The sequence below is a fragment of the Cervus canadensis genome, chromosome 22, assembly GCF_019320065.1.
Source record: "Cervus canadensis isolate Bull #8, Minnesota chromosome 22, ASM1932006v1, whole genome shotgun sequence".
Classification (NCBI taxonomy): domain Eukaryota; kingdom Metazoa; phylum Chordata; class Mammalia; order Artiodactyla; family Cervidae; genus Cervus; species Cervus canadensis.
This window is the reverse complement of record NC_057407.1, coordinates 22,573,470-22,596,769: the sequence shown is the minus strand read 5'-3', so window position 1 is coordinate 22,596,769 and position 23,300 is coordinate 22,573,470. Positions and strand designations below refer to the sequence as shown.

The following is a 23,300-nucleotide window of genomic DNA, read 5'->3' as shown; positions in this document are numbered from 1 at the left end:
GTGCTTCAGATTTTAACACTTTGACATTTTAAAGCACATATAATAATTTGGGGACATCTGGCAACTAATGAGACTGTAGATTTCTGATTCATTTTATCCATTATTTCATCGCTTTGCCTGTTTTCTTTTTTTTTTGTAGGTCTGAACAAAGTTAAGAAGAAAGAGCTTCTACAATCACAGCAGATGAAGATCCATTAGTAAATTGATCAAGATTTTTGGCCAGCCCTCCAAAGAAAAGGTAACTTGCTCTTTCACCATAGCAGGGCTGAATAAATGCTGCAGTGCCTCTGATTATAAGAGTTTGAGTTCTACCAAAGGATGGTAATTTTTAAAATTTAAGGTATCTGAGTAAGATCTTCAATTTTAAGCATAACCCCGAATATGATAGTATTAATGTGAAATGATGGTGAATTTTAGAGTACAGTATTTTTAGATGTTGGTCAGATTAAAATCTTCAAAATAACCCTCCCTCCCCCAAATTCAGTAGAATTTTTGGAATACTTTGGAGATAGGAAATCCCCATCTACCGTCACCTTTTCCTGCAAAGCTGTCTAAAGATGTGCTCTTGTGTTTGTCCTGTTTCACTTCGCCAAACTCCTGTTTTCTTCTCTCTACAAGCAATGTAGACGCAGCTGCCCAGGGCAGGGGAGCGCTTAAGGAAATTGTAAAACAGGCAGGAGGACTTCAGGCACACTTTCTGGGCCCGGTGCCTTTGCCCAGCCTGCCAGAAAGCTCTCTGCTCATGAGCAGTCCCAGATCTTCACAGAGATAGCAGCCACCGTTGATTGAGTTCCTCACTACATGATCACGATTTTCCGCTTACTATCTGGGGAGGGGGGTGGTAAGTTTCATATAATGTGAAAAAGGAGAAAAATTGCTGGAGGAATTTTTATTATTTAAAAAAAAAAAAAAGATCTATGCTCCCATCTACTCTTAAAAGAAATGAAGGGGCTTCCAAGTTAAGATGCAGTTTAAGATGAGTCATTGAAGAATAAAACTGAAAAGAATCCAAACAGGAAAGACCAAAGGAGTTTCAGCCTCTGCAACTGATCAGCTTACATATTTAGATGACAAACTGCAGTGTTTCCATCAGGTTGTAGGCATCTGTAGTAAAGACAGAACCATTTTGGACAACATGAACATGCATCTTGACCATGACGAAGCAGAAACGGGAGCTTCTAGAAGGATGTGGCAGTTCTGTTAAGGTGTTTAGAAGAACACAAGACCGGGTAGCTATGCAGTCTCAACCTTCAAAATAGGCCCTTAAAATTTTTCTGCCCATAGCTGAAATGCCAGTAGTGCAGAGGTGATCATCACAGTCATCACCGAGGACGGCATTCTCTGTGGAATGTCTGAAAAGTGCCAGAGAAGAGAGAAGCAGGACTTTCCTAGACGGTGATCAGCAGCTGGAAGGGGTGGGATATGAGGCGGTGAGAGGAGAAAGTAGAGAAAAAACATATCTGACAGAAATGCTAGAGGAGCTCATTAGTCCATAATTGTTTATTGAGCTTCTACTGTGTGCAGGATTGTCCCTGAGGAGGAAAAGAACAATAGGAGGTGATTTTCACAGACTACTATTCTGATGAAAAATAAAATACAATAGGATTGTTACTGTTCAGTTGCTAAGTCATGTCTGACTCTTTGCAACCCCGTGGACTGCAGCATGCCAGGCTCCTCTGTCCTCCACTATCTCCCAGAGTTTTCTCAAATTCATGTCAGTGAGTTGGTGTTGCCATCCAACCATCTCATTCTCTGCCATGCTCTTCTCTTTTTGCCCTCAATCTTTCCCAGCATCAGGGTCTTTTCCAATGAATCAGCTCTTTGCATCAGGTGGCCAAAGTATTGGAGCTTCAGCTTCAGCATCAGTTCTTCCAATGAATATTCAGGGTTGATTTCCTTTAGGATTGACTGGTTTGATCTCCTTGCAGTCCAGGCGACTCTCAAGAGTCTTCTCCAGCACCACAATTGAAAAGCATTAATTCTTTGGTGCTCAGCCTTCTTTATGGTCCAACTCTCTATACTGAACTTTGTTGGCAAGTAATATCTCTGCTTTTTAATATGGTCGAGGTTTGTCACAGTTTTTCTTCCAAGGAGCAAGCGTCTTTTAGTTTTATGGCCGCAGTCACTGTCTGCAGTGGTTTTGGAGCCCAAGAAAATAAAATCTGTCACTGCTTCCACATTTTCCTCTTCTGTTTGCCATGAGGTGATGGGATGAGATGCCATGATCTTATTTTTAATGTTGAGTTTCAAGCTTTTTCACTCTCCTCCTTGACCCTTATTAAAAGGCTCTTTAGTTCCTTCTCGCTTTCTGCCATTGGAGTGGTACATACAATAGGATGCCAGGAAGCCAATGACAAGGGGTTACAGAAGTACCGCAGACTCAAGTCTGCAGGGATCAGATGTGTGGAGGAATGAAATGCACCAGGTGAAACTGTGAGAAACTATTAGATTCATGACCAATCTCAAAGGGCTTACCTTTTCAGTACCGGCTGACTGTAGGCCCCAAAATCCATTCAGCAAGTATTAAGGGAGTGCCTGCTTACATGCTGTGTTCTTCTGGGCACTGAGCTTTAATCAGTAAGTGAAAGGAACACAGGCCATTGTGCCACTTACCTTCTAATGAAAAGGAACAGATAACAGATAGCAAATATAATAAGTAAATACAGTGATCTGCCCTCTGTTTTAATAAAACCACTCTGGTCACTCTATGTATCCAGTTAGGCTATAGGGAGCAAGTGAGAGCAGTTAAAACTGTGGTTACTGAAATAACCCAGACCCATCAAAATGTTAAGAAAATGGAAATTTCACCTTAATGAATTTTCTTGATTGTTTTCAAAGTTAGCGATGTAAGAAAAGAATTTGAGTCAACCTAAATAAGTCTGTGGGATTCTGCCATGTGGTGACACTTTGCTACTATGGGTATAGAAGTGATAAAGGAAGTAAGAGAAAGGTGAGGGCTTTGGGACAAGGCTAGCTTGGGAAAGGTCAGAGTGGATTTGAACCTCACATCAAAGCTTGATTTTGATTAGCGCATGAAGCTGAACAAAGGGAAAAAATAAGGCGTGCGACTAGTCACAGAAGTAAAAAGGTAGAACCCGAACGTCCGTCAACTGATGAATGGATCCGTAAACGATGATATATCCACACAGTGGATTTTATAACAGTGGAATTTTATTCAGCCATAAAGTAGAAAAAGTTACAGATATGTGCTCCAACCTGGGTGAAGCTTGAACCGTATGCTAACTGAAAGAAGTCAGACACAAGAGGTCACATACTGTATTGTTTCAACATTGTGAAATACCCAAAATAGCCAGATCTATTGAGAAAGAAAACATGTGGTTTCTAGGGGCTGGGGGAGGGATGGGAGATGGGGAGTGACTGCTTAATGGGTACAGGGTTTCCTTTCAGGGTGATGACATGTTCTAGACAAAGCTGTGAATATGATTGCATCACACTGTGAGTGTACTCAGTGTCACTAAGTTGTGCATTCAAAATGGTTAAAATGGTGAATTTTATGTTGTGTGAATATTAAATCATATTTTTAAAAAAAGGATGGCATGTGGAAAAGTATTTGAAGGATATGTGTTTTACATCTTGTCTAGCTAGAGTGGAGTCTTTGTAAGGGGGTGTGACAGATGATAAAGCTAGAAGGAAAAAAAAAAAGGATGTTGAGTCAGATAGTGAAAGTTGTTGACTGCCAGGCAAGCAGTTTAGATTCTCTTCTGTTGGCACCTGTAAAACCCAGCAGTGTCCGCTCCACAAGTTCCTAAGAAGGAAACTGAAGCAAGGTTGGTACTTTGGGAACTGCAGCCTCTGGGTTGCAAAGCAAAGCAAGCAGTCCCTGGCTTTATCAGTCTAGGATATTTCTGCTCACCTCATGGAATGTTATGATACTCTCATGGAAGTCTCAAACAAAATTAATTTATAATTTCCTGTTTTTTTAAAAAAAACATGCTTATTATAGTTCCTGATTATGAATGTTTGCTATTAAAAAATATTAGGTAACTATGTGAGGTGACTGGTACGTCAGCTCGCCTTGATTGTGGTAGTTGTTTGGAGGTGTATGTGTGCATGCCTAGTCACTCAGTTGTGTCCCACTCTTTGTGACCCCCTGGACTGTAGCCCACCAGGCTCCTCTGCCCATGGCATTTCCCAGGCGAGGACACTGGAGTGGGGGGCCACTTCCTACTCCAAGGGATCTTCCTGACCCAGGGATAGAACCTGCGTGTCTGCGTCTCCTACTTTGGCAGACAGGTGAATTCTTTACCGCTGGCACCACCTGTGAAGCTCTATGTATCCACATCTGTGGATCTTTCTCAAGTATCTCAAATCATCACACTGTACACCTTAAACATACACAGTCCTTTGTGTCAATTATATTTCAGTAAAGCTGGGAAAAATGTAAACATTATATAATCCCTAATAAAAAGCCCCTTTAATTACATTCCTTCCCTCTCTACTACCCGTAAGTCTAGAGTTATCTACTGTTTTCTATACATAGATTTATTGTTATTATATTTATTTTCACAAAAGTGGCACATATTATGCATGGTATTTTGTTATGTCCGTTAAAAATATTTATATCTTGGCTGTCTTCCTACTTCTTTCTTTTGGATTGCTATATTACATGCTAGACCTCCATTTGTAAAGACTACAACAAAAAAAATTGAAAAGCAAATGCCATTTACCTCTTATTACAAAGAAAATACAGTATCATAAAGTGTAAAAGTAACTAACACTTGATGAGCACTTACTATTTGCCAGGCATTCTTCTAACCATATTAATTTGCTAACTCCTTGTAACAACCTGATGAGGTAGATATGGTTTGACCCTCCTTTTGCAGAGAAGTTAACAGAGGCACAGACAAAATGTGTCCTGTTACAGTTTGGTAACAGGTCGATGGATTGTTAGTGGCAGAAATGGGCTCCAAGACCAGCCTCAGCTCCAACTTGTTCCACTCCATCTTGTTATGAGGACCTTGTGATCAGTGGTATGAGAGCATAGAGATTTTTCAAGAGAAGTCAATCTGAAATTTTGTGTGAAATTTTCCAAATTTTAACGTTGGCTTTAAGAAATAGCTTTATTGAGATATAATTTAAATGCCACACAGTTACCATTTGAATCATTTTTAATACATTGACAATGTTGCACAGACAGCACCTCTATATAGGTCTAAAATTATTTCACCAGTCCCAAAGGAGACATTGTTTCCATAAAGCAGTCACTTTCCATCCTTGCCTCTAACCAGATCCTGGAAGTGGCTCATCTGCTTTGTTTCTATGGATTTACCTGTTTTGGATATTTGCATAAATGAAATCATGCAATATGTGACTTTTTGTGTCTGGCTTCTTTTACTTTGCTTGTTTTTGAGGCTTATCTGTATTGTAGCATGTATCAGTATTTCATTCCTTTTAATGGTTGAATAATACTCTATTGAGTGGCTCTACCTCGTTTTATTTAGGCATCCTTCAGTTGGTGGACACCTGGGTTGCTTCCACCTTTTGGCTTTGTGAAAAATGCCCTTATGAACGTTGGTGTACAGGTATCTCTTTGAGTCTCTGCTTTCAGTTCTTTGAGTGAACGTCTAGAAGTGGAATTGCTGGATCATATTGTAGTTCTTTGCTTAACCTTTTAAAGGACTGTCAAACTGTTTTCCACAGTTTGACACAGAGGCTGTTTTCCACAGGGGCTGCACCATTTTACTTTCCCATCAACAATACTCATTGATGCCTCCACATCCTCACCAACACTTGTCATTTTCTGGTTTTTGTTTGTTTTTATTTCCTTACTGGCCATCCTAGAGGGCATGGTGTGATACCTCATTATAACTTTGGTTTGTATTTATCTTACGACAAAAGATGTTGAGCATCTTTTCATGTGCTTGTTGGTCATTTGTATTATCTTGTTTGGAGAAATGTCTATTGAGAACTTTTCATATTGTGAAAATTGGATTATTGTGTCCTTTTTAGTTTTAGATGTAAGAGTTCTTAATACATTCTACATACAAGTCCCTTATCAGATAAAGGATTTGCAAAAATTTTCTGTATTCTCTGGGTTCTTTTCACTACCTTCAAGGTGTCCTTTGAAGCACAAAAGTTTCATAATTTCAATGAAGTCCAGTTTATCTATTTGGCCTTGTTTTGTAAGAAATACTTAGTAAGTTGGATTGCAGCCTTTTAACCATCCACTTGTGACTGCAGCTGCGCGGCTCCTTCCCCAGAAAACGACAGGGAAACATGTTCTGTGAAAATACCTGTTTTCTGGAGTGAAGACAAGAAGCTCTGGAAAGCGGCAAAGGTCGAGTCTCACGAGTGGTGGTTTTGTGTTGGTTTATTTACCTTTTCTGCTCCTGAGGTTCCTTCGTGTAGAGCAGTTGGGTGGAGAGCAGGATCAAGGTCTGTGTGTCCTGCAGATTTTATGCTGGTCAGAAGCATAAAACTGGTTAAAATAAAAGTTTGAAACTTTGCCTTGAGTCATAGATGGTGCCATTTAAAATCAAAGTTGCCATGAGAATGAAGTAATTGTGTCTTTCTGGGAAAAAGGGTTTAGGGACCATGAAATTTAGAAAGTCATTTGGGTTCAGGTCTCTCCCTTTGTATAAGAAAATATTTGTGTGGGTTGGGGATTGAAGATAGGGACCTGTATTCATTTGCAGCCATTCATTCACATGTTAGTGAAATGTAGTTAAATCTGCATGCTATCTCTCTCTACCAAGGAAAGGAAGGTTTTATGTTAGAGGTGGAAAGAGATGCAAACCTTTGTGGAATTGTCTATCTTTGGGGAAGCAGTTCAGACCCAGATGGGTTCCTGAATCGGTGTACACAAAGGGTGTGGCAGTTAGGGGGATTGTGTTTGCTGGATCTATGTCTTTGCTTAGGGCTGGAACTTTGCTGCAGAAAAAGGGAAAAAAGAGCTGTGTTGTTCGTTCCTTCTTGTACTAGCACACTTTCAGTTAGTCCTAGAGTCCAGCCCTAAGGCGTTTTGCTGACCAGCTTGGGGACCTGGCCACCGTACATCTTACAGTTTGTGAGGAGATGGTTTCCATGTTCCAAATGACACTGTTATGTTGGGAATGCAAGCTGTTAATCCATGAGAGACTAAACATATATATATAATTGCCACCGTGATTTCAGGACATATAGTACCCTTAACCTCGGTCCAGGAAGTCCAATTTAGATTTGGAGGTGTATGAGATCCTGTAAGCTTAGTGTGAGAGATCAGGAAAGATTTTGTTAAGGAAACAGAACTTGAGGGGGGGATGTGACTGTAGGATTTTAGCCAAAGGAGGGTAGTTTTATAGATGGTGTGATCCATGTGAACAAAGACTTGAGAGCTGGGATGTGGAGGGGGGGCATACTCAGTACTATGATTTGGTCATTTTGCCTGGACTGCAGGGTACCTGCAAGAGGGAACGCTGTAGATGTGGTGGAGCTGGGCCTGGGGCCAGCTGTGGAGGACCTGAAGTGCTCTGAAAGGAGTGGTTATGAGTTGAGGGATCGGTGCTGAGCCCCTGAAAGTGTTGGAGCAAAGACTGACATAACTGACGCCATGCTTTACCCTGCAAGAATGATCACAGCATAGCATGGCTAGATTAGAATTGGGGTTTCTATGTGACAGGCGAGGTGCTAGTAATAATAACTGCAGAGTAGGGTGTGGTGTATGCGTGCTCAGTCGTGTCTGACTCTTTGCGACCCTATGGATTGCAGCCGCCAGGTTCCTCTGTTTGTGGAATTTTCTAGGCAAGAATACTGGAATGGGTTGCCATTTCCTTCTTCAGGAGATCTTCCCGATCCAAGGATCCAACTCATGTCTTCAGCATTGGCAGGCAGATTCTTTACCTCTGTGCCATCTGAGAAGCCTGTAGGGTAGGGTACTTTTGTACTGTTAACTTTCTTAATATGCCTCATAAAGTAGATACTCTTGTTTTACATCATTTTATAAATGAGGAAACAGGCTGAGAGAAGTTCGACTTTCCCAGAGTTATACAGTAAATAAGTGGTAGAGCTAGGATTCAGGTTGGGTGTATTGGCTGTAGAACACATCCTCTTAACTGCTGGGCCCGAAAGATGGTGATAGTTACTGTCTCTTCAGGGAAAGCTGATTGGTACAAAGGTGACATAGGGAATTATTTTTAACAGTGTGTTTAATCTTTGCATTTTATTGCATCTGAGGCAGTGTACTAGAACTATGACTATACAGTCAGCCTCTTTTTATAGCTAAACATTAGTCCAATTTTTCCATTCCATTTCTATAACTTAATCCTTTTCCTCTATTTTTAAAAGAACTCTTTAACCTTAAGGCTCTAAATAAAGATTTTAAATGAAATTTGTGAATCATTTAAAATTACAGGCTAGTATCAAATTCCTAGAGACATTTGGGTGTTATTCAGTTTAAAGGTATATGTTAATACTTTCTCTATGTGTATTGTTAAATTTTCTCTCTTTCAAAGCAGTTTGCTTTTATTGGTGAGTGATGCTTTGGGAGATTTGTATGTAGCTACACACGTATGACTGAGAAAACAGACCAAAGATGTAAAGCCCTGAACTTTTGGGCAAATGACATAGTTTATAGAGTGACTACACATACAGGCCAAGTCTTTTACATGTAACTTTTAGTTATGTTTGGCTGTGCTGAGTTCTTGCTGCTGCAGGCAGGCTTCCCCTAGTTGTGACGAGCTGGGGCTGCTCTGTTGCGGAGCATGGGCTGCGGGGCACATGGGCTTCAGCGGTTCTGGTTGGAGAGCCTGGGCTCCGTACTGGTGGCGCGTAGGCTGAGTCACTCTGCAGCATGGGGGTCTTCCAGACCAGGGTCACCTGCGTTGCAAGGCGGACTTCAATCACTAGACCACCGGGGAAGCCAAGGTTAAGTCTTTAAAAAGATAATTACCTTCATCTTTAAGTCTCCACTTTCAACTGTCTTTATTATTCCTAATTTTGCACTTGATTTTCAGCAGTTCCAGCCACTGAGCTGATGAATTCAATTTTTTCCACTGTTCTCCCCCTACTGGAATACTCATGTATCCATAACAGGCCAGAAGGTATTTCATTAGAGGGAGCACAGTTAAGGAGAAGCCTGGCCTGGGCATACCCCTTATGCAGAAGAGAGCCCTGGCTCAGTCTGGTGAAGAAAAAAGGAAAGAGAGAGATGTGGTCAGAGAAGGGAGAAAGGATGTAAACAAAGGCACAGCCAATTTTAGGAGGAAAGAAACCCACAGCAACACATTCCTAATTCAGTAGGTCCAAGTTTCTTGTTACTAAAATGATTGCAGTCCTTTGGGGTTGATGATGGAGAATCTCTGTTATCAACCCTGTAATTTGCACACATAAATATACTGTAGTTGCTGGTTTTCAGGTTTATTAAAATGTTGTATTGGGACTAGTGGTTCTTTCCAAACAAAAAGGCTGGTCATGTGGGGTCTTACATCTTAGAAAAGTTTCAGACAGTTTCAGCCATTTTACGTTAAACTGGATTTAAAGATTGTTTTGTTGTTTTGTTTTGCATTTAGTGATGCCTTTGGCCTTTGAACAAAGCATTTTACAAGTGAATCTGCTGTGCAGAGAATCCTTTTTGTAAAGAGAGACCTTGTTACCCTTGGCACCTACTGGGAACATCCCTAAATTTGGATGGTGAAGTAAGGCCACCTTTTAAATACATCCCTGGAAGGGATGAAATGCTCAAAACTTGGCAGCGTTTCACTTCTGACGGCCTAGTTCTTAAGCCACATACAGTCTAATTGGTGGTGACAGCTTTTTCCATAAGAGCATTTTGATGAATTAAAAAAACTTCTCATGTCCTCAGTGAAATTACTGTGTTGTGTTCAACCCGGTGCCTAACAAGAGTGCCTAATGCGTGGTAGGTAAGCAGAACCTGTTTGATGAGTTGAATCTTCATTACTCAAACCTTATAAAACCTATCATTTATCTGTGCAGACAGATACTAAAGATCTTCAGAACTCTAAGACAGCATCAGAAGTATACTGGTAGGAGAATTGATTGATAGCATACAAGGAACACTGTTATATGAAAATAATAATAATAAATGAATGTAAATTGTATTGCTCATGGTTTTACATATTTTTTGGGTGCAGAAGAGGGGTATTTAGGTAAGAAGTCATCAGGTCATCCTTATTATCAAACCAAGTTTTCTAATTTCTGTTGTAATCTTGATTATAGGGAGTGTCCTTGATATAAGAACACTTTTTAAATGTTGCCTAAATTTGAGTTTCAGAGCACTGTACTTTTCTCAGCTAGCAGTTTTGGCTTTTGTTGGTTACTCATTCAAACTATTGAGAAACCCAAACCAACTCTGGATATCAGAAGCTGCATGTTCTAGAAGGAGTTAGGACTTTTCATGGGTGAAGAGAATGTGGTAAAAGTCATTGGCTGCAGGAAAAGAGATGGCCAGGAATTGCCTGTCATTCTCTTGGTGATCACATCTTCAACTTGGTAATGCAGTTTTCAGATAAGAATTTATCTGAATTGCTCCGTGTGATATAAGATACTTGTTTATAGTGTTTGTTTTGCCTTCTTTTGTGCTTTCCATGTATCTTTTCATGCAGTCCTCAGAAGGAACCTGGCTTTATCTCTGTTTTACAGGTTAGGAAACTGATGGTCCAAGTAAGTTAGGCGACTGGCTTACATTACATAGTTTGTAAGTGAAAGAGCCACTATATGAACCCAGAAAAAGTCCATAGGGACTGGCTCCAGAGCCCTCCCTTGTTTTCCTCATCTGTAAATAGTAATACAACTCCTGCCTTACACAGATGTGAATATTAATAGAGATAATGCAAAAAGGTACCTCCAACAATGCTTGGCACCTAGTAGGTACCCAATAATTGATAGCTGCTATTAGTAATAGTTTATCTTAATAACTATCATAATGCTAAGAGGATATTTAGTATTTTTTTATTTTAAGCCCTGTTGTGTTTTCTTTATTAAACCAGTCAAAAAGAGGGGGGAGGTATGAAACTGGAATAAGGATGGAAGTTGAAGTATTACAAATTGCCATATTGACCCTCATTACCTTGCAGTCATACTAGTGAATGCTGAAGTGTTTTCACATGTAAAAAGGGGGAAATCGAGCCGTATCTTGAGGAAGTAGGGCTGTACTCATGTTTGCCACTCTTCCCCTTATTTTTGTTTTCATCCTGTACTCTCAGAGATCAGAAGGGCTGAACTCAATAGGCAAATTCTCTTTGGAACCTACATACCTGGGTAGCCCTAAGCTTTTCTTTTTAATGGCAGTTCCAAATGCCATATACTTCAATTTTTTGTTTTTCTTAAATGTAGAATATTGCAAAATACAAAATAATCCATAAATTGTGTGCTTTAGTCGCAGAAAATCATTGTTAGGTTTTTTTTTTTTTTTAATGTATTTCTGTAATTCTACAGATTTTTCAGTGATTTGGATGAATGAAAAATTGAAGGTCTACGTTGGTGACAAGATTGAGGGCCTTTGTTACAAGTTAGGAACCGAACTACTAAGGAAATTATGTTTTACCTACACATTTTTTCTCATTGATCCTCCTCTGTTGGAAGTTAAAACTTTAGAAATGATTTTCTATCCTACCAATCATTTCTACTATTTTTGGTTATTCTTTTTTTTCCCCCTGCTTCTTAGATGAGGACAGGAAGCATCCATAACTTCACTTTTGGGAACTTTTGTTTGCATGTCATCCAGGAAAAAATTTACACACTTATTTCTAAACAATTTAAAAATAAATTCATATACATATGTAATTTTTAAATTTTCTTCCACTAAAGTCTTTAAATTTTGAACCTAAAATAAGCACTTTCCACAGGAGCCCTGGGTTGAGTTTAGGATGCAATAACGTTTCATTATTTTTTACTCTTCTTTAAATATCTTTATATTTCTGAGAGTTGGACTTTGTTCCTTTTGCAGCTAAATTGGCCACTTCTGTGACATCAGATGTTCCAGATTTAAAAAAAAAAAAAAAACATGAATAATAATTTTAAAAGATGAATAAGCCTGCTTTTTTCCCATCTAAAGAATGCCCCTCTAAGTAAGCAGCTATGATACGTGTGCCTCAGGAGTGCGGATATTATTGCTATGTGAAACATGCTGATTAAAATCATTGTTTCTGTCTCAGGCTGCAGATTTTTCACATCAGTTTTAAGTAACAGTTATGCTAAGAACACTTAATTAAAATTGCTTGATATGGTCTGCTACTGTTTCAAGTACTTCAGGTGCTTTAGTTCATTAAGTAGCCCTTTGTTTTACCGTCTTTACCCATCACTTGAACAAAAGCTTTGTGCGCAATGTGTGTATTGCAGAAGGGTGCTAAGTTTTGTGGGCCAGTGCCTAATTGAAAAATATCTAACAGAAAACAGTATTTTCTAGGAATGCTGTACATTCACCTAAGCCCTAGCTTCTCGCCCTGCCCAGGCAAAGAAATCATAACGAGGGAGGGAGGGACCAACAGTTTGAATTAAAACTAATTAGACTTGGGGGTGGTGAGGAGGGGATGGGGGTGTAGTGAATGAATCACTTCCAGGAGCACTGGAAAGGGAAATATAGAAATTTGGAGTCGTGTCTCTAAAACATGTAAACGGATTCGCCTCGGTCTCTCTCTCTTCCACTGCATCTTACACGGATTTCATGGTCTCCTCTTCGCTGAACGAGCTCAAGTCACCCGGGAGCACGCGCTGATCCCCCGTGGTGGGCTTCGGGCCGACACCTGGGATAGCACCTGGGCTGCATTTCCTCGCCTGCCAGTGGTTTCCTCCGCGCTAGGCGTCCGCTCAGCGGCGGCTTCCCATTCATGCTTTTGACAGCCGCGCGGCCGCTCGCGAGCTGAGAGCGAAGAGCTCCTTGAACCCGCCCCTGCTCTTCCGATCGGACCCGGGCGGGAAGGCCCGACAGCTACGCCGCCCGCTGGTGCTCCGGGGCCGGCCGGCCGGCCGGCTCCTCCATAGGTGGCTGCGTTTCCGACTTCGCCCTGGCTCCACTCCGGGGGCTTGACGTGCAAACTTCGCCGGAGCGAGCTGAGAGGGAGGGACCGGCGAGGGGGAGGAGGCGGCGGGAGGCGCCTCCGCTTAAGGGAGCCGGCCGGGCGCCGCCGCTCGGACGGACGCGCGGACGGAAGGAAGGAGCGGGGCCGCCGGGCCCGGCCCGGGGATGCGAGCGGCCTCAGGGTGGGCAGCTTGGGGGCCCCGGGGTGCGTCTCGGGCCTCCCCTCCGTGGGCCGCCGCGGCGAGGCGCGGGGCTGAGACGGGGGCAGCTCTGGGCGCCGGCCTCCGCGCCGGGTGTCCGCGGCGGAGGCAGGCTGGGGACCCTACGCCGCGGTGGCGGGCCGCCGGCTCTCGTCCCCTCCCCCGAGGGGCACTGGAGTCGAAAGCGAAAGCGAGCCCGCGCCGCGGACTTTGCGCCCAAGGCGGGGGGTGGGGGGGGGGTTGGAGGAGGAGAGCTGGGGGTCTGGGCGGCCGGGGGCGCTGTCAGCGCGCCCCACCCGGCCCGCGGGCCGCGCACGCCGCCGGAACTCCCCGGCGCCTCCTTAAAAGCAGCCCCCGCGCGACTCTTTTCCCCCTTTTTTTGTTACATTGTAGGAGCGGAAAGAATGTCGGAGCGGGCCGCGGATGACGTCAGGGGAGAGCCGCGCCGAACGGCGGCGGCGGCGGCGGGCGGAGCAGCGGCCGCGGCCGCCCGGCAGCAGCAGCAGCAGCCTCCGCAGCCCCAGCGGCAGCCGCCGCCGCCGCGGCGCCTACGGCCGGAGGACGGTGGCCCTGGCGCCGCCTCCACCTCGGCCGCCGCCGCAATGGCGACCGTCGGGGAACGCCGGCCCCTGCCGAGTCCCGAAGCGATGCTGGGACAGTCGTGGAATCTGTGGGTCGAAGCTTCCAAACTTCCTGGGAAGGACGGTGAGTGTCCACGCCCTCCTCTTCCTCTCGCAGCCCCCATTCCCCCCTCCTCAGACCATTCTCCCCTCCCCCGTCCCGTGGCCCGCCCCCTCGGGGGTCAGAGATGCTATCGCCCGGCTGGGGAACGCGGAGGTGCCCGCACCTACCCCGTGCGTGCGTGAGCGTGCGTCACACTCTCGGCAACTGACCTGCCTCTCCCCTCCTCCTGTGTGTGTGTATCTCCTAGGGACGGAATTGGACGAAAGTTTCAAGGAGTATGGGAAAAACCGCGAAGTCATGGGGCTCTGTCGCGAAGGTGAGTCCAGCCCCCTGATGGAGTTTGTACAAGTCCAGGGGAAGTATCCTGGCCGGCTGACCAGGCTGTAGCTTGAGCTCACCTGAATCACCCCGCTCCTCCCACGCGAGGATGCTGTCTGATAAAGAAGAAAGGGGAGGATGGAGCGTTTGGAAAATCCGGTTTCCTGGGTCTTCGTGTATCCGGGAGCATCCAGATCCCTTCAGTGGAGGCCTGGCTGGGTGCAGTTTAAGCAGCATTGCTTAGTGATGAACGCTGGGACCAGCAGTGAGTTTAACCCAAATCTCTTCAGGTCTGACCCCTTATGGAGAAACGCGAGGAGTGGAGGGAGGAATTCTCAGCTTCCAAAAGCGTCTCCACGAACGTCTTAGGGGGTTCTGGAAAGGACACCTTGCCACCTGTAATTGTCTGCCAGCAATAAAAATGAATTTTAAAAAAGACAGCACTTTACCTGTACAGCCTATTTCCATAGGATTTATTTTACAAAGGTTCATCAAAAGGATCATCACAACCAAGGAGCTGTTGGTCGGATTTTTTTTTCTTTTTCGTATTTTTATGAAGGTGCCAAAATCAGCCAGGCGGGGGTGGGGGGCGGGTCACAGAATTTTATCTGGTGAAACAAGCCTTTGGTGCGCTTAGGTAGTGAAATCAAAGTCTAATTATTGGCCAGTTTTTAATAAAAACTGTTTGGTAGAAGGAAATAACTGTAACTAAACGTGGATCTCTAAATGAAGGATATCTAGGAGCTGTCAGACTTTTACTTCAGGTTTTCTTTTTCTTTAAATAGTCCCCTTTGCTGTCTAAGGCCTGTGTCGATCCTGGGCACATGGTGGTCAGAAAGGAGTAAAGGAGTCCAGTCATCTCTAGACTAAGCTCAAGCTGTTCCTTCAGTAGTAGTATGGACAAGGACTTAAGTGAGGTTTGGTATCCAAAATATTGAGTTTATATTCCCAGTGCAACTTTATTTCTCAGTGTGACCATTTATTTTGGCATTGTTACTGTCAAGGGCCCAAGAATAGGTACAGCTTTGGCAAGTGAAGCATTTTAAAGTCCAAAGTTGGCCTATTGTTACTCTGTCTCCACACTTCTTGGTTTTAGTGCCTGTCTTGTCTACATGTTCACAGTTTTGGTTTTTTGAACTAGCTTTTTGTTTGCCTCTTGGCACTAGGAGGAAGAGTAATACCAGTGGCAACTTTCTGAGAGCTTCCAATTGGAACAGATTAGAGAGCAAATTAGTTGATTTTGCGAATGAGAATTGCTGTTTGAGAGCAAAGGAAAGAGAGGGAAAGCACAGGACTTGCTGGCGATGTTGCAATAGGAAAAATCAGTTGTTAGTCCGGTTTTAGTGTTGAATTGGCAGCCTGCCTGGGCTTAAAAAATTAAAATCACTAGGTGGTAACTCTCCTTGGAAGCAGTTGGAATAGAGCTTTAGAGGACCTGACCCGCTCCTGTTCTTCGTTTTTCTTCCCTGGGTGTGGATATATTTTCCATAAAGAGTTTCTAAATCTGTGTGAAAACAGGGTGCTAATTATTGGTAATTCCCCTATAGAGGTTGAGTACGTATGTTTGTATTTCATTGCACTACTTGGTCTGGATTGAGACCCAACCAAATGTAGTTGCCTGGACCCACTTTTTGCTGTATTTATTATTTTCTCTTTGGGCATAGTCATTAGTGTATTTTACCAAAAAAGATCTAGGACCTCTTAATTCCTGTCTTGAGGCACAAAGGGATCATAAATTTGGTTCTCTGTGCTTCTGACCTATCAAATTATTAGTGGCTATAAGCGGTACTATTTTTTTCCTAAACTGCTCTAACCGTTCAGAAGACGCTAAAGCAGCCAGGGTGGCTGAATTTCTGCCTCCCAGTTTTAAGTAGAGACTGAAGTTTCTAATTCAGTCAATTTTCTATTCATTTGTGACTTTGTGGATTTTCTGGGATAAGTATAAGGATGTCCAGCATTTTAGACAGTGGACCTTTGTTTTTCTAACAAATAGTTCATGTCAGGCTGTTTAAGAATGAAAATACATTTTAAGATTATCAGACACTTATCCTTTGTCTTTGATTGAGATTATCTCCTACCAAGGAAAAAGTGTTTTGGAGTTAAATTCTTACTAATTATTCTTGTCAACAAAGTTAAGTTGAAAAGAAATATGTAGATAAATTGATACTATGAATGATGTACTAAGTCAGAAACTCCTTGTCTTGGAAGATATTTAGGAATATTGACCAGACTTTGAATTCTCCAGTTTATGATTGTGCACCTAAGAGTTAGAAACCTGGGTTTGAAGTTGCTAAACATTGCACTTCAGCTTTCAGAATCTAAATTCCTCTTTGTCAAAGGTGATGATAATACCTACTTCCCATGGAGGTTGTAAGGGTTGAAATTAAATTAGATAATGGACAGTGACTCCGTACTTACTACTTCCTTTCAACTGCTGATAATCTTAGGCTTGATCTCCTGATTTGGTATTTATCTAGGTCAGAAATTTTTGACCTGGGGCTTGAATTACCTTCAGGGGGTTATGGTTGCCCTGAAACTGTATGCAAAATAGTATGTTATGTCCACTTAGGAGGGCAGGTATCCCCAGCTTTTCTTGGGTTCTCAAGGATTGTTCACTTATCTCTACCTTCAAAATTTCTAAGTTAGAATCTCTCTTTTTTTCTTTTCCTCTCTTTTTGCTCTTGTAGTTTATTTTGTCCAATTCTTTCATGATGAGAGTGCCCAAGAGTTAATGCTGTGGGAGAGGTTGGGACTGTTGACTTAGGTGGGACTGAGATTATCTGTGGTTTAGCAACTGTGTCATCCCCCAGTTTTCCTATTAGCACAGGTAGATAAATGTTAGGATAAAATATCAGTTATCTTTCAGAGATCAGCCTGTTTATCATTTATATCATCAAATTTTTATTGCCTTGCTTGTTTTGTTCTGTAATATGTAATTTTATGGCACAGTTGGTTTTACTGGGATAAGATGGATAATACATTTTTAACTTTAAAAAGACTAAACGCAGAAAATTACTTTTTTCTTAAAGGTGATTTTTGAAATTGTATAAATAACATTAATTATGTTTAGACGAAATTAATTGGTATGAGTAACTGAGTAAGGTTTTTGTATTGGTACTTAAGCTTGTACCTAAGCTTGCTACCTAAGTCCTTAAATGTAAAAAGCATGAAATGCCTTCACTTGACAGCAAATTACAAATAAAACATTGTAGGAGTCGACAGTGAAAATAGGATGTTTTCTTTGGAAAGTCATTCCTAACTTTTCTTACGCCCACCGCTTGTACAGTATCAAAGTACCCCGTCTTTTTCCGTTGTCTAAACTCTCTTCCTATCACCATATGAAGGCGTGTGTTATGTGATGGCTCTTTTATTAGAGTGCAGGCTGCTAGAGGACAGGGTTGTTATTGACGAAGATCTGTTTAGCTCCTGCACATTGCTTCTGTTCAATGAAGATTTGCCCACAAAATAAATGAACTGGGCTACTAGAAAGATTGAAAAGTTTAAGTGACCAACTTTCCATTGTGTTGTGATTCAGAAAAAGGTACTTATTCTGTGGGGGGATGTGCTTTCTGGCCGGGGACTGTTGCTGAGCATTTCCTGTGTCTCTGACCTGAGTTTAACACTCCATTTACACTTTTCCAGAAAGAGTGCAGGCAAGACACCACCTTTTTTTATCACTGATATTTAGGAGAGTGAGTAGGAGGGTGACCTTGAGTGATATCCACAGTTGATGACAGGTGACCTCCCTGTCAAAATGACAGGGACCTAATTGAGCCTGGGTGAAGATGGAAGAGAGGTTGGTTGACACCTGCAGGGAGCTAGGTACCAAAGGAAAAAGAGAAACTAGGAAGGTAGGTAACCTTAATCAACACAGATTGAGTCAACGTACCACCTTTTTCTTTCCTGGGGATAAAAATTGTTCATAGTCAGGTAACTGAAAACAAACAGGTATCAGTGGGAAAGACCATTAAAATAACTGTGTTATAGACATAAAACCTCTCTGAAATAAAGAGCATCTCTATTTTTCTCTAGGGTTTCTCTTAATGCCCCCCCCCCCCAACTTTTCTGATGCACAATTTCAAATACACAGAAGTAGAGATAGATTTTAATGAGCCTCCTGATGTCTTTCCCACAGCTCATGAGTCCCTGCCCAATCTTTTTTCATCTCTGCCACACTCCCCACACTGAAACATGTCTCAGACACCATATTTCTTTTGGTTTTCTTTTTAATGCTTGCATGGACTTCAGCTTGTCTCCTGGCAAAATGGAGCCTTCCTGCACTCCGCTCCTTCTTTTGAGGCAAGGCACGCTTCCATGAGCTTGTAAGGGTTCTGCAGGCAGCAGGGCTTGCAGTCTGCTGATACCTTACGTAGAGACCCAAAGTAAGCCTCAGACAGGAATCAGTGTGATCTGGGTTCACTGCCTCCGGATTGCACTCACACATTCAAGGACGGCGGGTGATGGCGTTGGAGCGCCCACACTTGACGTTCTGTGAATGAGCACTGTGGCTCCAGGAGGCAGTGTCCTTGCTCACAGTTCCTGCTTGTAACTCTCTGCCTGTGAAGTCTGCGCTAACCCAGGAGTGAGAGGGCCTGGGTAGACCTAGAGACACTCCTAAAGAAGGAATCTTTCCCCTGACCTGAGTATGGCTCCTTAGCTACATCACTCCAGATTGCAGCCTCGCTAAGAATGCTTTTTTTTTTTTCCTTTTTAAAGAAGTTCTGTTACTTATATTTATTGTTGCTGTGCAGGCTTTTCTCTAGTTGTGTCAGGTGGAGGCCACTCTAGTTGAGGTAATGCGGGCCGCGCAGTACGGTGGCATCTCTTGCTGTGGAGCCTGGGCTCTAGGGCAGGCGGCTTTCAGTAGGTGCAGCTCCCGGGGTCCAGAGCGCAGGCTCAGTAGATGTGGCACACAGGCTTAGTTGCTCTGTGGCATGCGGGGGCTTCCTGGATCAGGGAACCTGTGTCTCCTGCACTGGCCGGTGAATTCTTCACTACTGAGCCACAAGGGAAAACCTCTGAGAATGCTTTTTATATTGTTGAGTTGTTAACATAAAAACTCTAAAAAGGAGACGTTTAGTTCCTGATTTGTAGGACAGTATGTGAAATTCAGATGTCAGAGTCCCTGAGTCAAGTTTCACTGGAACATAGCACTGCCGTTCATGCACTTTTTTCTCTGCAGCTTTTTTCTCTCTTTTTTCAACTCTGACCTGTGGAGTTGCGGAGGTGTGACTGAGGCCATATAGCCCACCAAGGCCAGAATTAACCATCTGGCTCTTTACAGAAAAAGCTTGCCATCCTTGTTCTAATGGATTTCTTGGTTAATGAAAGGAAACCTTTTCTGCAGAATGTGATTCTATTACTCCTCGAATGTTCTGTTTTGAGGGGGAGAATCTTAAAAATAGTAAAAAAAAAAAAAAAAAAAAAAACCCCCAAAACACCATTCAACCAAAAGTTATTTCAACATTGAAGAAATATGTTGAGCCAGAAAGATAAATGTGAAAATGTAAGGTTTGTGTAAGAAGGTTCCTATTTTTGTCACTTTGTCACTCCCCGCCACTTTTCTAGGGCATAGACCTGTGTCTGGACAATGCAAATATAGGACATCTACAGAGCTGTTACTGTCTCAGCTTTATAGAGCCTTGGGTGTGAGGATGGGCCTGGCTTCTGTTAAACTCCTGGATAGTATATACATCCTTGGGAGAAGGAATCTGGAACTTTAATGGGATTTTCAAAAAGGGACCTGACACAGATTCTTGACAATTTCTGCCCTTGAGCTGCCTTTGGGAGGCTGAAGCCCTGTGAGAAGCCTTGGAACTTGACTTGTAAGGCAGATTCACCAGGAAACACATCTACATTTTGATGAATGAGGAGGGCATGCCACATCCTTCCATCTCACAGCTCTGATTTTGTGCCTGCTGAGAAGTGTCATACCTGGTACAGTCCATGGTGAGGTCCGCAACCCACAAGACTCCACAGTAAAGGAAACCATGCGTGTTTCCTATAAGGATGAGGCTTCCAAGCTCAATGTACTCCTCTAAAGTTTTGATTAGTTCTTGTGAACTCTGATCTCAGGAGGGAAGCATAGGAAATTTATGCCTCATTATTGAGTATGACCTATTTGTTATGTGGTTAAGTGTTTCCCTTAGAACAGCATCTTGCTTCCTCCTATCCACATCTTACAGTGTTCCTACATGTATGATGACAGTTCAAGTTCAGTGAGAACTTTTACTCAGTGCCAGTACAGGTTTTACCTTATGTATTTTTCACATCTGTTCTGTGATGCAGGTATTACCATTACCCCCACTTTACAGATGAGGAAACTGAGGCCCAGGGAAGTGAGATACCTCACCAAGACCCCAAAGCATGCAAGAGACCTTGGGACTCACATGTGTCTAACTCCAAAGCTCACCTGCTTAACCCTCTGCTGTGTTGTTGGGAAGATCCCCTGGAGAAGGAAATGGCAACCCACTCCAGTACTCTTGCCTGGAAAATTCCATGGATGGAGGAGCCTGGTAAGCTACAGCCCACGGAATCGCAAAGAGTTGCCGTGCTGAGCCCATTCCGGGATGTGCGTCCACAGCACAGGCTGCTGTGACCTTTGTTTTCCTTATCTTTGGCTAGAAATTCTGCCTTTTCTCCCAAAGGGGAAACCTGGTTTGTTTGGTTTTTTTTGTAAGTAAAGCTATCAAGAGCCCTTCCTTTGGTGTGTTTTACAGCACTCTCTATGTTGTGTTTAGCAGTTCTTTTTAAAAATCTTTTCTTTGACAGGGATGGAAAGTATGCACAGTTTGCATTAGAAATATTTGGATTTAAAAAAAGATTAGGTGAAAGCTAAAGTTGCAGCAGATAGCAAACACAATCAACTGGGATTTGTACCGTTTTTAAAAAATCCCTTAGAAAAAAAAAGAAGTGAAATTTCATTGTTTAAATAGCATTTCAGTGCAAGATTGCTTTTAATCACATTGATATTCACAGTTTATGGCGGTGTTTCTAATAAGTGTACCCATCTGATTATTAAAGTATTTTTGATTGAAGTTCTAAGAAGAAAAAGAAGCCTGTTAGTAGACTTAACAGTTGGAGTTACTATACTTTTGAGAGGAAGGCAGAGGATTACATTTATATTCATCTTGTACAGCAGGGATCATATAAATGAGCTGAAGAATGATTTTTTCTTTTCAGGCATTCATAACATCAAACTAGATTAAATGTTCTTGTTCCTCTTTGTAATAAAGACCCTACTAACATGAAATACTTTTTCTCTTATATGTAAACTTAAGGCAGGGAGAAAGTGATAGTTCATTATCAGTTAGATTTGTAATCTTAAACATATAAAATATTCCCATCCCCGGTGATACTGATGTTTTCTATAGTCCTAAATTCCAGTAATGCAATTAGAAAAAAGGAATGCTTTTAACCAGTGGTCCCAGGCTTTTATATATCAAACCAGAAAGTTTATAAAATATGTGGAGGCTCAAACAAAGGGTTGCTAGCATTTTAGAATATATAAAATTAGACATTATAACATATAATTCTTACTATCATAAAAGTATGAGGGCTGTTGTTCTGGAATAAAGGACAGTTCTTTAAATTTGAAGAAAATTTAGGTTTAGGAAAAACTTACAGCATTTTCTTTCTTTTTCACGTTTCCTTGTGGACTTTTTGAAGATCACTGTGTATTTTGATATTTGATCATCTCTGCTTTAAATTAGCTTCCCTGAGTGTCAGTCTTGTAGCCCTGCTTCTGTTTGCTGTTACTAGTAGGTGTTATGGAGAAAATAGGATTCCATGTGGTAAACTTGCAAATGGTAGCTTTAAATAGAGGCTATACTGAGAACTCTGGTTCGAGAGTTAAACCAACCTGGGTTCAAATCTCAGCTCCACTAGAGGAGTCACTCGAGAAAAATATACATAGCTTTGCTCAGCCTCAATTGACTTACCTGTGAAATGGGAATCCTAGCAGCACTTCATTGTGACTGGGAGGATGAAATGATGTAATAGAGTTTCAGCCTTTTGTATGTATGGCAGAGTAGCTGTTCAATAAACATTACTTGCTAATGTTGTTATTTTTATCAATCATGAAAGCGCAGTGTTGTGAGCATGCCTCAAATCAAGTGGTTAGCCAGGACTCTCAGGAGAGCAGCAGGAAGCGAAATGCCAGTTTTTCATTTGCAGGCAGTCTATAGGCAGTGAGAAGAAGCCTCAGAGTGCTCAGGACAACAGAGTGAGCGTAGCAAATGAACCCCAGCTCCCAGCTTTCATGAACATGAGTGAAAATGAGAAGTGGACACTGACATTGCTTGTTTCTGCTGTCAGTCGTCTCTTTTTGGACTTGCAGAGAGAAGCCCGTGTGGGGTTTGACTTTGTTCTCATGTATAAAACTGTGCTTGCTTCTTTCCTGGAAGCCCGTAGTTGCTGTCTCTTCTTGGAATGTTTTGCAGAGCTCTTTCTGTGGGCAAGAAAGGTAAGTTACAGCCACCAGAATAAAGTCATCCTAGGTTGGGAAATGGGTCAGAGATAACTGAGGCTACTACTTTTAAGATTTTGTGTATGCTTAGTGGTAGTCATGGGGTTTTCTGTCTGATGAGGGAATTTTAAAATTGCCTTTTCAATTCTTGGAAATTTCCATTTAAATTTGAAGCAGTTCTCCATTTAAATGACTTTGTTCTCTTTGGAAACTATATCTGCAGAAAAGTATTAATGGAGGGGGGAGTATTATTGAATTTAATACATATTCATTATACAGATTTTACTAATAATTTTACTAATTTTTTCCATACTAATGATAGTATGAAGTATGAAAGTCATCATTCTCTGTAATTGCATTCTAGGCCAATTTTTAAATCTTCAGTTATAGGATTTGGACTTGGGACAATTCATACCTGATCAGGGACGTCCCTGTAACTGCTTAGGGCCCTTGCTGACAGGCAGGGCTCCTCTTTGCCAGCCTAGTCATCTCACTTCCTGTCAGAGTGGGCAGGCCTCAGGATGTCTTGTCCAGCCGTGATTCCTGCCTTGAGAATCCTCTGGCTGTTGTGCCTTCATTCATTTGCTTTATCCCTCAGACATTTGACAGGCACGTTGTCTGTGCCTCTTAGTGGGGTTAGAGTCCGAGGGTATAACTC

The 23,300-nt window shown here is 42.3% G+C and overlaps 1 protein-coding gene across 3 annotated transcripts in view; it reads left to right on the top strand.

Annotated features, from left to right (window-relative positions):
- ATXN7 (ataxin 7) overlaps window positions 1–23,300 on the top strand; it is a 132,570-nt gene that overhangs the window by 28,421 nt on the left and 80,849 nt on the right. For 2 of the 3 annotated variants that reach the window (XM_043442957.1, XM_043442956.1), the window contains exons 2-4: window positions 140–238; window positions 13,567–13,878; window positions 14,105–14,173. In XM_043442957.1, the coding sequence (XP_043298892.1) occupies window positions 13,578–13,878; window positions 14,105–14,173 (370 nt within the window). In that variant the 5' untranslated portion in view covers window positions 140–238; window positions 13,567–13,577. Of the gene's footprint in view, window positions 1–139; window positions 239–12,568; window positions 13,156–13,566; window positions 13,879–14,104; window positions 14,174–23,300 lie in introns of those variants that run through there. The other variant, XM_043442955.1, reaches the window with a different exon arrangement.